This window comes from Scomber japonicus, chromosome 2 (assembly GCF_027409825.1).
Source record: "Scomber japonicus isolate fScoJap1 chromosome 2, fScoJap1.pri, whole genome shotgun sequence".
Classification (NCBI taxonomy): domain Eukaryota; kingdom Metazoa; phylum Chordata; class Actinopteri; order Scombriformes; family Scombridae; genus Scomber; species Scomber japonicus.
Genome location: NC_070579.1, coordinates 23,238,636 through 23,254,781, shown reverse-complemented (window position 1 = coordinate 23,254,781; position 16,146 = coordinate 23,238,636). Strand labels below are relative to the sequence as shown.

The window sequence follows — 16,146 nt, the reverse complement described above, 5'->3', positions numbered from 1 at the left end:
AATACAGTATTAAAGATGAACAAAAGCTACACCAGCCAGAGAAGTGTTCGAAATCTTTAGACTTCAAACCTCTGCTTAAATCACAGCTACACTAAAACGTGTATCAATTTTATCAAGATTATGAAAGACAAAAACCCTGAAAACCACTTGAATGAAAACATACAGTACAGCTTTGATGGTTTCCAGTTTATAGCTATAAATCTGTAATTTCTTCTTGTAGAAAAATGAAAACAAGTATTGTAGCCTCACCTGTGATGACCTGTCCAAACAGTTCCTCAGGAGTGTCTCCAAAGAAAGGCACGCAGCCCACAAGGAACTCATAGAGAATGATACCCATGGCCCACCAATCCACTGGCTTGCCGTAGCCCTGACGGAGAATCACCTCTGGGGCAATGTACTCTGGAGTGCCACACACCTGAGTGATGGAGGGTAGGTGGAAGAGAGAAAGGATAAATAAAGAAAGAAAACAAAAGGATGGTTTAAATATACCATAAATATCATGCAATTCAAATTATCACGCATGTTGATTATTATATTTTGCATTCATGTTTTACAGTTTTACCAAAATATTCTTTACAGAGGCACTCTATTTAAATTACAAAATACATGTTTTCCTATTTAACTCTTGTGGTATCAAGCCATGCAAGTTTGGGAATTTTGCAATGCTCAAAGTATTAAAAATACCATACATACAACAGAAATGCACTTTTCCAGAGACAATGTACAGATAATATAAAATAACAAGGGACACAAATGTTGATAACAGCCTCAGCAAATAAAACTGATTTTTTTTCAATGTGACTCTTTAATAATAGAGGCAGTAAGATGGAAAGTGTTATGTGCACTCAATTCAGTTCCTCTGCTCTGTCTGTCTTTGAAATTTTCAACAATGATGTGACATGTTAAAGGTTTTATTCTCATGATCAGAAACATATGCTGCTTAGAAAATCTGAAAGTGAATATAAAATGTACTTGTGTCAGTGTGTGTGTGAATGTGCAAGTGGTTGCACATGTGCACACTGTCTTACACAACAGACATCATTATTGACTGAATGGGAAATACTCCCCTTATCAGAATCTGCACTAGAAACATGAAAAACAAAGCCCCTGGTATGTCTCATCTGCAGATGCGAGTTCATTACTGGCAGACAAACAGATGCCCGAAGGGCCGGAGGACTCACTGGCCAATCTGACTGATTATGACTAGTTTAATTCAGAGCATAAACAATAACAGTAATTGCAAAATCAGATTGTGATGGAGATAGGGAGCATTAATGATTCACTAACTGAGACTACACAGGAAGCATTGTGCTGCAATGTCTTTATTTGGAGATTAATGATTCTGCCGGATGACTTGGCAGGTTGGCACGCATGGCTAGAGAAGACTAAAACAAGCTCTGATTGCCAGTTGTACATCCCCTATTCATCCTATCTTAGGATTTCATTGCACGTAACTCATTTATGCAGCTGCTAAATAAATGTATCTGTCAGGCTTTTGTTTGTATGTGGTGATATATGCTGAAATTAATGTCTTACTGGTCAAGGAGCTCCCAAAAAACCTACCAGAAAGAGTGGATCTAGATTACAGGTGTTTACCTGTTTATCCAGGAACTCTCTGGCATCTTTCTCAATGTGTCCTTCATACAGGTTGGTTGTGAGGCTCATGAGGCCCATCTTCGACAAGCCAAAGTCTGTCAGCTTGATGTGGCCCATGGAGGTGATCAACAGACTGTATCGAGACAGACAACAAGCATTACACATTTCACACTTAAAAAGCAAAAATAAATGGCATGGCAATAAAATCTTGTTTCATATTTAATATCTCCTCTACAGCAGCTGACTTTATAGCTTGAAAAACTTTAAAGTAAATGGCAAGTTAACTGCATTTATAGAGCACCTTGCTAGTCTTTCAACCACTCAAAGCGTTTTACACTACATGCCACATTTACCCATTCATACACTGATGGCAGAGGCTGCCATGCAAAGTGCCAACCTAATCATCAGGAGGAGTCTGTAATGATCATTCACACACACACATTCACACACCGATGGCATAGCCTTTGGTAGCAATTTGGGGTGCAGTATCTTGCCCAAGGCCACTTCGACATGAGGACTGGAGGAGCTGGGAATTAAATCACTGATCTTCTGATAAGTAGACAACCCACTCTACCTCCCAAACCACTGCCGTCCCACAGCGACAAAGTCTGTTTTACTGCTACGTCTTTGTTGACACCACACAAGAATTTCAAAGCAAGGTCACTTCATTTTTGACTACTTGGGGGTAGCAGAACAAGCTGTAAACAAAACATTGACATATTATCACTTTATAAATTTGTTTACATGCAGTTGCTTATTTACATTTCTAGCTCACAGGGAACAACATTAGCCCTTATTCAGTCATGTTTTTGGCCGGTATTCACTTAGTTTTTAGCTCTATTTTGGTCTCAACCAGTTCCTGGAGAAAATATTTGCATCTTTAACTGTTAAATGTTCCACTGTGTTCACCTGGAAGTCGCTAGCTTTGTGTCTGCCATTTTGTGCTGGGCAGTAAGACTACAGTGGGTTTATTAGGGATTTTTTTGGCTGAAAACAGCAGCCTGCTAGCCTTGCTGAGTTAAAAGAGAGCGATGAGACTAAACAAAAGTAATACAGACTGTAAAACTGAAAAATGTGCTGAACATTAAAAGGGGAACTACTTCTCCATGTCATGTCATGTTTGTCACTACTGAGCTACTCTACATTACAGAGAGCCATTTGATCCATTTTTAATAAAAAAAATATTGATAAGTGCAGATTTAAACACTCACTTGTCAGGTTTGAGGTCTCTATGGACGATACCATAGTTGTGCAGATACTCCAGGGCTAGAACAGTCTCCGCAAAGTACATCCTCGCCAGCTCCACAGGGAGAGCCCCAATGTTCTTCAACAATGTGGCACAGTCACCGCCTGAGGGCACAGTAACATGACAAGAGATCTGTTAAGTCAAAATTATTCAGAAAAATAAGACTTTGTAAGATAAATTCTGAGGGATGGATTGTAAAGTGGATTATGTACAGCACTTTGTTTCAGCTGTGGTTGTTTTAAAGTGCTATATAAATAAAGTTGAGTTGAGTTGAGTAAACAAACTTCATCAAAGTTTATAATCCAAACAGAAATTTTTCATCCCAGTTTTCCATATTGTCAATTTGCTATTTTGGTTTATTCTGCACAATAGGACATCTATTGTGTGTCTGTGTGTTTTGGAAGAGGATCCCTCCTGTGTTGTGAATACTGGAGTGTAATTTGTGATATTGGGCTATATAAATAAAATGGCCTTGATGTAACATGACTAGGATTACAAAAATCTGATCCTTGGCTGAGGCAGAATAGCATCATAATACTGTATGTGATGTAATTCAGCATAGAAAAGATAAGCAGAGCTGGAGTGTTTATCTACTGACCTTATTTCAACATAGATCAATCTCTATTTGTCCCTCTGAAAAAACGAGTAAATGATCACTCCTCATCATACTACTTTTGCATCCCAGATACTGTCATATATTTTTTGAGTGAGGGATTACAGGAGCAGAGCAAACAAAACCCTCATTTGTCGGGCATTAAGCCAACACTATTATCCAGAATGAAATGAATGAAGTGCAAAGGATTCAACAACACCATCATAAAAGCAAAAAGCAGTAAACAGTAGAAAGTTCAGGGCCACCACTGTCAGAGAAAAGAATCCTGAGAATGATCATGGATGCGAACGAAGTGCTATTTCAGGAAATAGGAGCCAGAGACAAAGGGCTTAAAAGTTATTTTACAAACCAGATAGAAATCTGAGCCAGCATTTTCTCAGACACCTGACACAGAAAAAGGAAGGACAAACAGAACAGGAAGAGGCCGACTCACCCGATCAGAGTGGGCCAATGAATCATTATCTTATCTCGTAAAAAGAGTCTGCCAGTAGTGTCAGTAACTGTGAACCTGACTCCCTCACCTTCGACATATTCCATGACCATGCACAAGTGTCTGCGTGTTTCAAAGGAGCAGAACATGGAGACGACGAAGGGGTTCTCTGCAAAGGTGAGGATGTCTCTCTCAACAAACGCCTGCTGGATCTGATTCCTCAGGATCAGATTCTGCTTGTTGATCTTCTTCATGGCAAAACGCTGACGTGTCTCCCTGTGGCGCACCAGGTAGACGGCACTGGAGAGAGGAGGAGAAAAAAGAGAACAGAACAGAACAGATCAAAAGATGAGGACAGCACGGTTAGACAGTTTTTAAAAAATAGAAAAGATATTCCTTCTGCTTTTGGACTTCAATGTAATACAGCATGGCTGAGTGGATATTAAGATTGAAAACCACTGGCATAAAATGTCCTGCCCCAAGATCACTTTTGTGGCATTTTGAACTTGAATTTTGAATCCTAACTTAGAAGTATACTTTATTGTCTTACTGGTGCGGCGAACCATCTTTCTCAAATTACATTGCAATTTTTTGGAAAATCTTCTGCGACGTCAAGCATTTTTGATCACAACAATCATAAAAAAACTCAGTGTGAAACAAATTGTGTGTATTTTACACTTTTACAACTGACCATGTTCCACAGTGTAGTGTACCATCATTTTTTAGATTAGGTTTCTTATATTGCAGGCAGCTGGTTTTCAGCAATTATTATATCATTGGTAATACTATAGTAGTAGAATTAATGTAGTTTCATTCCAGTTTCCACTATTGTGTTGCATCTTTTGATGACATCTATTTACTCTTCATGAAGCTCTGTGCATTAAAATATTGCAAGAAAAAGACAAAAAAAATTGTTTGGGTTTTTTGTGGGTCAAGACTGTATTTTGTTTTTTGTTTTTTTGGTCTTTTTTTTTGCTTACTGTATGTTACAGTCAACTGCTTACCCATACGCTCCATTGCTGATCAGTTTGATGCTCTGAAAGTCTTCTTCACTCGGTGGCTTGATGGCTCTTCCTTTTCCCTGGTGGCAAAAAAAACATTTTAAATCAACACCATAGTGGTTTAAGTTAAGAGTTAGTCTCAAATGTTGTATTATATATGAATGCATATAAACACAGGTCTGTCTGTGCGAGCATATTTGTTTGCTCTTCACCTCTGCTGAGTCATCGGTCTCCGGTGTGTGCGGACCCTCGCTGTCATAGCTGTCAAGGTTCACGATTTCTGGTGAGAAACATGTTAGCTAACAAGTAAACCTTGTGTCAAAGTGAAAAGAAACGTTTTTCATACAATAACAACAGGACTCCCACATTGCTGTGAGCAGATACAAAATTTGCAGCTGACAAAACAGCTATTCAAGTTTTAAAACAACTGAAGGTCCAAACGCATCACATCACAGAGAGAAAAGCACAAGTATTAAAATAGCTTCTCCCTATTAATTTCTCTTGTCTCCTTCAGCTCTCCTCTCCCTCCCCCTCACTTTGTACGTCCTCCCACCTCGAGCAGGCCTGGCAGCAAATTTTCACTGTTCTTTGCCTCTTGTACTGTATGTATACAGCTGCGAGAATATACTGATTATAGTTCTGTTTTGTTTAAGCAGTGAAACAATTGAATGATAATGAACTTTGCAAAGATTTACAAAGCAGCTCTGTAGACATTAACTTCATGTAAAATCAAAGTGACTGAGCCAAAAACTGTATACTTTGTCAGTTTCAATGTGATTCTGCCAACAACTGATCTTGTCAACAGTCTCTATGGGGATCTAAGAAAATAAATGAGAAAGTTAATGTGGGGACATGCAAGCAGCTATGTGGGTGTGCATGGGAGTCCATGCATAATAATGTAGGTGCAAGAAAGAATGTGCAAGATCAAGATATCAAGCGGCACATTATTAGCAGAGATTAAGTGAGAAAGATCTAACAGGCCCATATTTCTCATGAATTCAGATAGAAATCTGCTGCGGGTTATTGCGAAGAGTCATTCCAGGCCATTTAACCCATCAGCTAATGAACAGCTCATGATGGATTACAACAGGACGAGCAGAGCAGATGTGAATTAGAACTGTGAGTTAGAGAGCTGGTTTTGTGCCATGATGATTAATGAAAGACAATGATGCCACTGCTCAACCAGCAAGCAAATAATACAACCAGTTCAGACTCTACATGTCAATACATATCTCATCCTGGACGTCCAAAACACCTGGTCAACAGCTGAAAGGAACAGTTTGACATTTTGGGAAGTTAATTAGTTTCTTTCCGAGAGTTGAATGAGAAGATCAATGCCACTCTCATGTCCGAGTTAATTACAGCGCTGTGGATGGGGGGTAGTGGTAGTGGGGGTTAGCTTAGCTTAAAATAAAGACTTGAAGCAAGGGGAGACAGTCTGGCACCCGGCCAAACTTAAAAAATACACCTATCAGCACCTCTGAAGCCCACTGAACAATGTTGCATCTGGTTGGTTTAATCTGAACAAACACTGGTGTAAAAATGACAAATTGAGGTTGCCAAGGGTTTTGCACCTATTTCTGATGTTTTCCTGGCAACCTCACTGTGATGACAAGACTACAGGAAGTCACCACACCCAAAAGATTTTGGCCAAAACAAGACAGCATTTACTTAGAATTGGCTTCTTTTCCCGGGATTGAAAATCTCTTATTTTCGGGAAAAATATTAATCCCTAGTGCGCATGTGTGACCAAGTGTACCGTGCTCATGCATACCTCTTCCAACCGTACCGTGCCAGGGAAGTGTACCATACTCAAGTTGGGTAGACTTGCACTCACACTAGCCAAATAATCCGGACTTTAGGGGGCAAACGTGCTTGGGCACGGCACGATTGCCTAGTGTGACTGCGCCCTTAGTAAATAATAATAACTAATACTTACTTAGTATACTAATGGTAAATACTACTACTCAAACCTGTGTTCACTAACCATATCTGGCAAATATAGCTGGAGATATAATAAACTGTTGTTCATGGAGCAATATTTACAGTATAAGTTCCCCTAAAAACACAAATTGGAAATTTGTACATCACTATTTGTGTGTGGCTCAAACAAACGATTTACAGCCTGTTCATTAAGCTTGAGAAATGATAGTATGTGTATTTTTTAACTTAAATATCTAAATTAAGAGACCCAGGCTAGCCGTTTCCCTATGCTTCCAGTGTTTTTCTCAGCCAAGTTCACCGCCTACTGCATCGCCAAACTAAACACACAGACATAAGATTGGTATCCATCCTTTCATCTAAATCTTGCAAAGAAAGTGAATAAAGTGTATTTATACGTTATTTGTTTTTCTGTTTGTTTTATGTGTGATTTATTTGAATATGAATGCATGAAGAGCAGCCTGCATGTGTACAATAAATCGCAGAATGGCTATTTTCTTTCTTTCTTTCTCTTTCTCTCTTACCCTCCAGTGGGTCTCTGGTCAGCCCCAACTGACTGATGATGTATCGAGGGATGTCTGCCTTCATCAGTTGTCCCTCTTTGGCGTGGTCCTCCGCTGCCTCCAAGAGATGGTAAAACTCTTCAGGGTTGAACTCCTGTTATTGAAAGAGACAAGATTGATGTACCAATATAAATGCACCTTAAAGCTTAGACTCACTGAATATCTGGCATCGTTTTAAATGTGAATTCACAGCAGACAGCATTCAGGAGGGATTTAAAAAAGTTCTAAAGTAATAAGTTGAAATCTGGCACACAAAGTATCTAGCACAGCATAATTATTATGGATTATTTTATCACTGAAAGTATTAAATCACTTTATTTCTTTTTTTATGTTCAAATCCACATAATCAGAGATTTAACACCTTTAGATAAGTCTTAAGACCAGCATCAGAACCATGTCCACACATGCCTCCATTGAAGTGTTTCATTTGTTGGATTACAAAAAAGAAAGACTTGTCCCTTCTTGTGCGATATCTTTTTAAAGAAAAGAGACTAGATTATAACCAATAATTTGAATGATGTTAGACTGCTGGGTAAGAGTAGCACTCACAGCTAACTCATGATAGGTGAACATCATGACAATAATGAAAATATGGCCCTAAAATGGTTAAATGTTTTTCAGGAAAGCAGGACTTATTAACTTACTGTATTAGGTTTGTCATTCATTATTATTAATTTTTAATCATCCAATTATTTTCTCACTAAATTGATTAATTATTCAATCTATAAAATGTTAAGAAATGTGAAAAATGCCATCACAATTTCCTAAAGCCCAAAGTGTTGGGCACAGAAGTTGAGGATGTTTATTTTACTGTCATAGGAAACAAAAAACACAGGAAATATTCACATTTTAGAACTTGAGTCAGTATTTGGCCTTATTTCTTCTTAAAAAACCCTTTTATTTGATTATCAAAGATATTGCCAATTAAGCAACTAATCAATTGACTTAATTGTTTAACTTTAACAGTATATATTCACTGCACTATGATTAGGGACATTGTCATTATAACACTCAGTTAGTCAGTCACGTGGTTCCAATGACTCAATGTTTAGCCCAACAGCTATCCCTGGCCTCATATTGTTTGGAAAGGTATCAGGAGTACTCAGTATCAGGAGAGGTTTAGTTGACTTAACGCATCTCTAACTATGATTACCTTTCAGTTTCACAGTTTTATGTATTATAACTACTCAATGCCAAAGTGGTGAAAAGCTGAAATTCCAGAAACTAGAATTTCAATATCTACAGAAAAAAATACAAAACTAATAAACTTAGATATCCATCATGATTGGTGCCAATGTATTGATAAGATATTGCAAGAGAATTTATCAGAGTAGAAAACAAAATGTTTCTTCCGATCTAACAGCTGAGTATCACCATGTTGACTAACAACCTTGTTAGCGGCATCAAAAGAGTTACTAAGTAACAGATAATGACAGCTGATGGACTGAACAACAATCATAGTAATTGCAAGAGTGTGCACAAGTTATAATAACAAAACTAGGATTCTCTTCAACCGGATGTAAATTCATGACCTAGCACTGCAACGGAGCTGTCAAACAAACACAGTTAGTGTTAATACACCTCCCAACTTTAAATTGCTTTCCCAAAAACATCCTTTTTCTCCAGTGAACCAGTCTTTTGTGGTGTCCTGTGGGATTCAGTTTAATTCCTGTTGGTGGAATAACATTTTGATTAGAAAGCAGAGCCTGGGGCAGCCAGGATCATTTCCTGCCTCCCCTGTTCTCTCATATCTGCTCCTTTCGACCAGAGAGAAAAGAGAACATAGAGGGAGAATTAACCTGCCTCCCTGATAGTTTGCTCTCCTCGAGGATAATATTCTTACAGCTAACAGCCTACTGACAGTGTGACATTTTCACCAAATCAGACCTTGCGACTGACTTGAATACTAAATGAGCTCTACAGCCACGGACAACATTTTATCTGTGTGTTTCTTCCTCCTCTCTAACCTAAGGGCCGGCCTAACCCTATCGACCTCTTCTGACGGTCGTCTTGGCAACGGAAAGATGAGCCGGGAGCGGGGTTGGGGGGGTGGGCCCACACCAATGACGAACATGTGAGGCCATCAATCAGTGAGCTGATATGCAGGTATGGCTGAGCCTCCTGTATATATAAAGAGGCTTGTTACTAATGAGTAAGTTGAGGTGAGTTATGTGCTGTATGTATCAACGTGCCAAGGACACGGCTCTGTCTCCCAGCTGATTTCATTTGCTGGCTGGAGGGCAGACAAAGTAATGGTGGTGGAAAGAATATTTCACAGTTTCAAGTTGGAAGTTGGAAAAATACCCTGTGGCTATTAGCATGCAGAATGTGCAGCAGATCTGATGCACCGAGTGACACAGCTTAAACAAAACCATGAACTCTACCACATGATATAGCACATTCATAGATCTGCAGTACATCTCATGTATTATGAATGCTAAAAATTTACAGGAAAGAACTATATGTTAACTATATGTGTTTCTACATCTGCTGGTTTTGGGTTATGGTTAGGGTTAGGGTTAGATCCAGTAACATGGACTGATCATTTAAATATAACTATAGAATTTTGGTAACAGAAATCTCTCTTTTGCACAAAGGTAAAGAAACCTAACAATAACAGTGTTGAAGAGCTACATGTACATATCCTGATTTCCAAAAAAATGCTATCTAAATGATAAATCATCCCTAGGCCTACCTGTAGAGAGGAGACTTTTGTTCCCAAGATTAACAGTGGAAAGAAAATGAGACTGAAATAAGAGATTGAAATCTCCCCGTTGTCTCAGCAGGCATGAGTGGAAACTTTCTTATGACCATAAGGAGCTAAAATAAAAAATATTCAAGTTCTTTTTGAAGGCTGCTCAAATTATTACTTTAATCACTCCTGAATAAACAAGGTGAGGAACAAAGTCTTTAATCTCTGGATCAAGCTCCTATACTGGTAACAGCAAGCATCTGCTGTATGTACATCTTAAATCTGTGTATATGCATATAGTATTTTTTAGCCATGGGGTTATAGGTATAGAGTTATATACTGTATGCTGCTAATTTGCTGCAATTGGAAGTTTTTGATTCGTATATTGTAAAACTTTGAGTCAGAGATGTTGGCCATTTTTTATGATTGTATGCAGGAGTTCAATTTTGAGTTCCTTGTAAAAGCACATTCAGTCAACTTTATGTTGTGTCTTTTAACCCTAACCCATTGAACTACACACATAAAAAACCATATGAAGCCTTTTTTCACCCTTATAGGGAGTAAAAGAAAACACATTTAATGTCAAAGACTTAAAAAGCCTTAACCTTCTCTTTCAATGGTGGCAGCAAAGCTTCAAGCTGTGAAACAGTTAGCACACCTGTGTTTCATCACTTCAGATTGAATTATTTGTAGACTGCCTGCCGTACTTCTGCTTTGCTAATTCTTTAATGTCATTTCAGCATGAAGGAGTCGACTCTCCATCTCCATGTGGGAGGACAGAAGTCTCTCAGCAGATGAAGGAGAACATCCTCAGAATTTAAACGAGCCCCCGACAGTCTTGTCACTTGGTTCAATAAATGCTCATTTAGTAAATCCGTATCAGTGTGTGATGAGAATCTCTGAGTGACCGTGAAGGCTGGATTTGTTTAGGTCGTGAACAAACCACAGATCACACTATCACATACAAGTGCTAAACTCACCAAGCACTCGAGGAGCCTGGCTGGACGAGATATGATGATAAAGAGCTTTTTTACCAGCTCAATGACGAAGGTTAGCTCCGAACTCTCTGATCGCTCATAAGCCTGATGGAAGACACAAACACAGACAGACAGACAGGTTGAGTAGTTAGTTTGAATGTTGTAGTGTTTAAGAGAACCTTTACACTGCCGTCCACCTCCACAACTCACATTATGCATCAGCTTCTCCAGGTTATCCTGCAGTTCACAGAAGTACACGCTGGTAATGAGGCCCTCGCGTGATTTGGTCAGGCAGTCTCTGGACAGCTCTGCTACCTGGTGGTGGATGAAGCTGAGGACCCCGTCGGCCAGTGGCAGGACATTCTCTGGGGAGTAGTTCTGGATGAACTCTGCCAGCCTCTCCTCCATCTGAGCTGTGGCCTAATTGAGAACAAGACGGTGGTTAACAGTTGAATTATTGTCAAGTTGTCTGACCAATATTAAGAAGATAACGTAATCACCTTCAAAAGACTTCAATATATGGAGTTGAACTAATTTATAAGACATTTTCATTTCTGATGGGTAGCTAACACTCTGGCAGAGTATGGCATTTGTCAAATTACATTTCTACAGAATGTAAGCCTGAACTATTTTTCAATCTAGATGCTCATTGAATCTCACTGAATCTCACTGAATATGCAGACATCCTTTTCATATTTGCCCCGCAGGTCGCCACATCATGGCTACTGCACCTAGGCTACTTCTTCTACTTCTGTGCTGTGGGTGTCTGATGACTTGCGTCAAATGATATGGTATTACATAATCTTTCCGGTGTGTGCTGTAATTAAGGATTTTGATTTCTAATCATTGTGACTGAGATTTAATTAGTCTTTGCATAAGAATTATATTATCCAAAAGAACTTTCATCACACTGGGCTGATCCATCGGAACATAAAATACTTCAGACAGGATAAGACCTTCCATGGTCATTTAAAAATGTGCACATACAAAATATAGTGTGGAAAAGCAAGACACAGTTAAATAATATTTAAGAGCATGAGATGCTGACGAAATATAGCAGGGCAACCCCCTCACACACACACAGCAAATGCTTTAAAAAAACACACCCATTATTATCACAATATAGGTTATTAAGCTTCCATTAAACACTCTTTCTACAGCACAGGAGCCAATGTCAGGTATGTCACTGCGAATGATTCTCTACATAATGATCGTGAAGATGCAGCCATGTTGAGCTTTCATTCACAAATATGGGAAATGTGCAACCGTGTGTGGGATGACTCCTTAGCATTGCTTCATAATGCATTACTGTGAATGAGTATAGGATGATGGTGATGGTGTGTTTGTGTGAGAACATACGATAAGACATTGAGTCATGTAGCCATGTTTTTGTATGCATGACAACATGTTTATAAGACTTGGTTACAGTTTGATTCCATATTGGCCTTGAGCAGGATATGAGATCTAATTGATTTGGTGCTTGTGACAGATAGATTGACTCAAGCATCTCAGACATGGCCGATTTCCAGGGGTTTTCACGCATTGCAGTGTCAACTGTTTACCAAGAATAGTGCGATAAACAGAACGTCAGTGGCAGCCCTCTGACTAAAAGCCTTTTTTATGTTGGAGGTCAGAGAAGAATGACAGTCAATAAAAAAAGAGGTATGAGGATAACAGCTCAATACAACAGAAGAGTGCATAAAGGACTACACAGCTTATCACCTGATCTGCAGCAGCATGTTCAGTCAACTTCTTACGCTGTCAACTAAAAACAAGAAGATAAGGATACAATGTGCACTTGATCAAAAACAGTGGAAATTGTCTATAAACCCTGGTTTCAGTTGTGCTGAGAGCCAGAAACTGGTATAAAGACCATGAATCCATTAATTTATCCTGCTTGATATTTATAGGGTGATGATGTCACCTTTGTATAAAAAAATAACAGGTTGGTTGTATCATTTAAATTCCACTGCTTACCAAACCTAAATACAGCATGTGCATACCATAGTCTGCTACATAGATACATGCTTCATGGTACTGTCATACCAGGATGCATCCTCGCATACTTAAGTTTAACAGTCTGCAGAGTGTCCATTAGGACACAGTTTGGCAGGATGGTAGGTCATGTTTGTAACATGCAGTATGTATAATATGCTGCAACATCTTTTTTCAGGACTTACTGAATTCAGGATTCAGAATTTAAGTGACGTGAAAGCAGAAGGGGGCAGGGGCAGCTTGTGGTATAGGTCACACAGGTGATGTAGGTCATGTAGGGCACCAAATAAGTGGGGCAGGTTGGTTGTGCCTGTATACAGCTTTTGGAAATATGCACTTGTTCTCCTTTTTTTCTCATTGTTGTACATGGGTTTTCATCTGGTTTGTTTTTTTTAAAGCCTTAATAGTCGGCCACCAAAAACTGTGTGCCACAATGTGAAGTCATTTCTGAAGTACTTGGAGTTCAGTCCATGTTCCCTCCTGCACCAGATCTCTTGGCCATGTTGCACTAACACTTTTTTTCTGACTAATGTAGTGTTGTGACTCATGAGTGTCTGCATGCTGGGCTGATGCTGCTATTAGGATCATCAATGAATCCAAATTGTACAAAGACACAGCTGCTCACCTGATGTTGCTCAAGGCATTGCTCAGATTACTGCAATGTTCTGATAGCTGATATTATCATGCAAGTAGTCAGATCCTTCCAACTGATCTGAAATGTGCCTGTCAGAACATGCTGCCTGCATTAGCTTCCTTCAACAGCTTACATCTGATTCAAGTCCCTCATGCTACCTTACAAACCCAAGACTACACCCGTATGCACCCATGTGTGCTTCCCAATAAACCAACCAATTCTTATTGGTTGGTAGGTGATCAAATACTTATCTCATGCAATAAAATGTAAATTAATTACTTAAAAATCATACACTGTGATTTTCTGGATTTTTGTTTTAGTCACTCACAGTTGAAGTGTACCTATGATAAAAATTACAGAATTCTACATGCTTTGTACTGTAAGTGGGAAAACCTGCAAAATTGGCAGTGTAGATGGAGCTCCCTGAAGAGATCAGAGCTGCAGATACCTGCACACTTTCCAACACAAACCTGAGACACACATCTTCAAAAAATCTGAACTGACATCTTGTTTGGTCTGTCCTCATGATTCTTGTGAATAAATGTTTTGCTTTTCCTTTTGCTTTGAAATGTTACTCTGGTGCTACTACAAATCTACTGTAATCACCACCTAACATTTGATTAAAGGATCTGCTCTGATTTTGAAATGAAATGTCTGACTGTTAGTTCATGACCTGATTAAAAAATGAATACCTAATTAAGTTTTCAGATGTCTGACCATTGCTGTGACTGGCCATTTTAGTAGCTGCAGTAAACTCGTCAGTGTGACACTGAAATGGTCAAATCACAGACTGAGACAGGGGACAGCTTCATGACCTATGGGTCATTATCCATTTATCTTGCAACATTAACTGTGAACATAAAAATTCCTATTTTTATTCTCAAATTGAAATGACTAAAAACAGTAAAATATCTGTTTAAAATAGGAGGACTTTCATGATACTTGTCATTTCTTAGGCAAGTTATATAAGCAAATAAAGAATGAATACATAACTTGGATGAGGGAGACTACCAAATGATTTAACATGCAAATGTAAATGTAATTCTGTGTAGATAAGTGTAGCCACTGACTGTATCCATAGTGTCTGTGTTTGCATTTGAATGTGCATGTGGAGGTACAGTTTACACTTGTGTTATTTTTGTGTGAAGCTGACCTTGGGGAAGCGATCCTTGTAGACATGGTTCATCATCACTATTTCATTGTCATAGCAGGATGGAGAGCGCCCCGGGCTGAGGAGAAACAAACACAGAGAGCAGCAATGTAATATACAACACTGACTGAGAAAATCAAAGAAGGCAGGACTGAGTGAGGCGAGGCAGCCGATGAGACAGAAAATGAGAGAGAGGCAATTCTGTATTTTTCACTTGAATGAAGGAATAATTCACTTCTTCCACACATGTCCATCCTGTCTGTATATTATGCTAATTGGCCACTCAGAAATTCAGTACACTTGGTTCATCTAATGGGCCCGATGTCTTTCTTGTATGTCATGCCACACTAATCCATCACAAGCACAGTATAGATGTCAGAAAGAAGTATGAGTAACACATGTACACTTTCATACACATACATGCTCAAATATACAGTAAGGTAAATGCAAAATTGATATGGCACAAACAAAGACCAAAAACAAAATGGACATGGACATTTACAAAGGCAAAATGTATAAAACATGTCTTGTGGGCAAACATATTACTGTTGAGCCCTACAAAATGATGTGATAAGAACAGTGATAATGATACGTGTCAAGGTACACAATAAGGGTATTCTGTATACTGAAGCCGCAAGATAGGATATTATCTAGGCCAACAACTGCTGAGGAGCTTAATATGAAAACTGAATAAGTAGTGACGTGTTGTATGTAGTTAGGGCATGTTGCATCCAGAGGGAAGGCTATAATAGGTGTGGTTGGCGTGAGCATACACCAGAGACTCCTGCTAATAGACAAGCTGCTGCACTCTGGAGAGGCACAAAGCACTGGAGGGTGGATTGACACTGATATAATAACAGTGATGGAAAGTAACATTTACTCAATTCAAGTACTACAATTATTCTTCTACCTCCTGATACGATTTTATTTTTACAGGGTAAATGTGTACTTCTTACTCCACCATTTTACCAGACAGTTACCAGCTAGTTTGCAGGTGACAATTTTACACACAAAACATATGATCAGATTTTCAAGCTTAACAACTCCATTTTTCGTCATATCAGTTAAAGGGTAGTACAAATGTTGTTCTATGTTTTTCTTATTGTTAATCTAATAAAAAATACCAAAACCAACATTATAATAGTTAATCTCACATATTTGGGTCTTGGATAAACCTATTAACACAAAAACAACAAAATAAGACCACCCAGTCAGTTTCGTATTGGTTGACTTGCCCAGTATTGCAGCCTGCAGACACAGCAGAGGCCCATTGGCTTGTCTGTCTAAAGAATTCTTGGCCCAGTGGCT

General features: G+C 38.9%; 1 protein-coding gene across 1 annotated transcript in view; it reads right to left on the bottom strand.

Moving 5' to 3' along the window:
- mast1a (microtubule associated serine/threonine kinase 1a) overlaps positions 1-16,146 on the bottom strand; it is a 72,163-nt gene that overhangs the window by 14,158 nt on the left and 41,859 nt on the right. Inside the window, exons 6-15 of the mRNA XM_053326645.1 lie at positions 14,842-14,917; positions 11,270-11,479; positions 11,063-11,164; positions 7,352-7,484; positions 5,099-5,166; positions 4,890-4,966; positions 3,977-4,185; positions 2,808-2,946; positions 1,597-1,729; positions 250-415 (exon numbers count right to left, since the gene is read on the bottom strand). Of these exons, the coding sequence (XP_053182620.1) occupies positions 250-415; positions 1,597-1,729; positions 2,808-2,946; positions 3,977-4,185; positions 4,890-4,966; positions 5,099-5,166; positions 7,352-7,484; positions 11,063-11,164; positions 11,270-11,479; positions 14,842-14,917 (1,313 nt within the window). The remainder of the gene's footprint in view (positions 1-249; positions 416-1,596; positions 1,730-2,807; positions 2,947-3,976; positions 4,186-4,889; positions 4,967-5,098; positions 5,167-7,351; positions 7,485-11,062; positions 11,165-11,269; positions 11,480-14,841; positions 14,918-16,146) is intronic.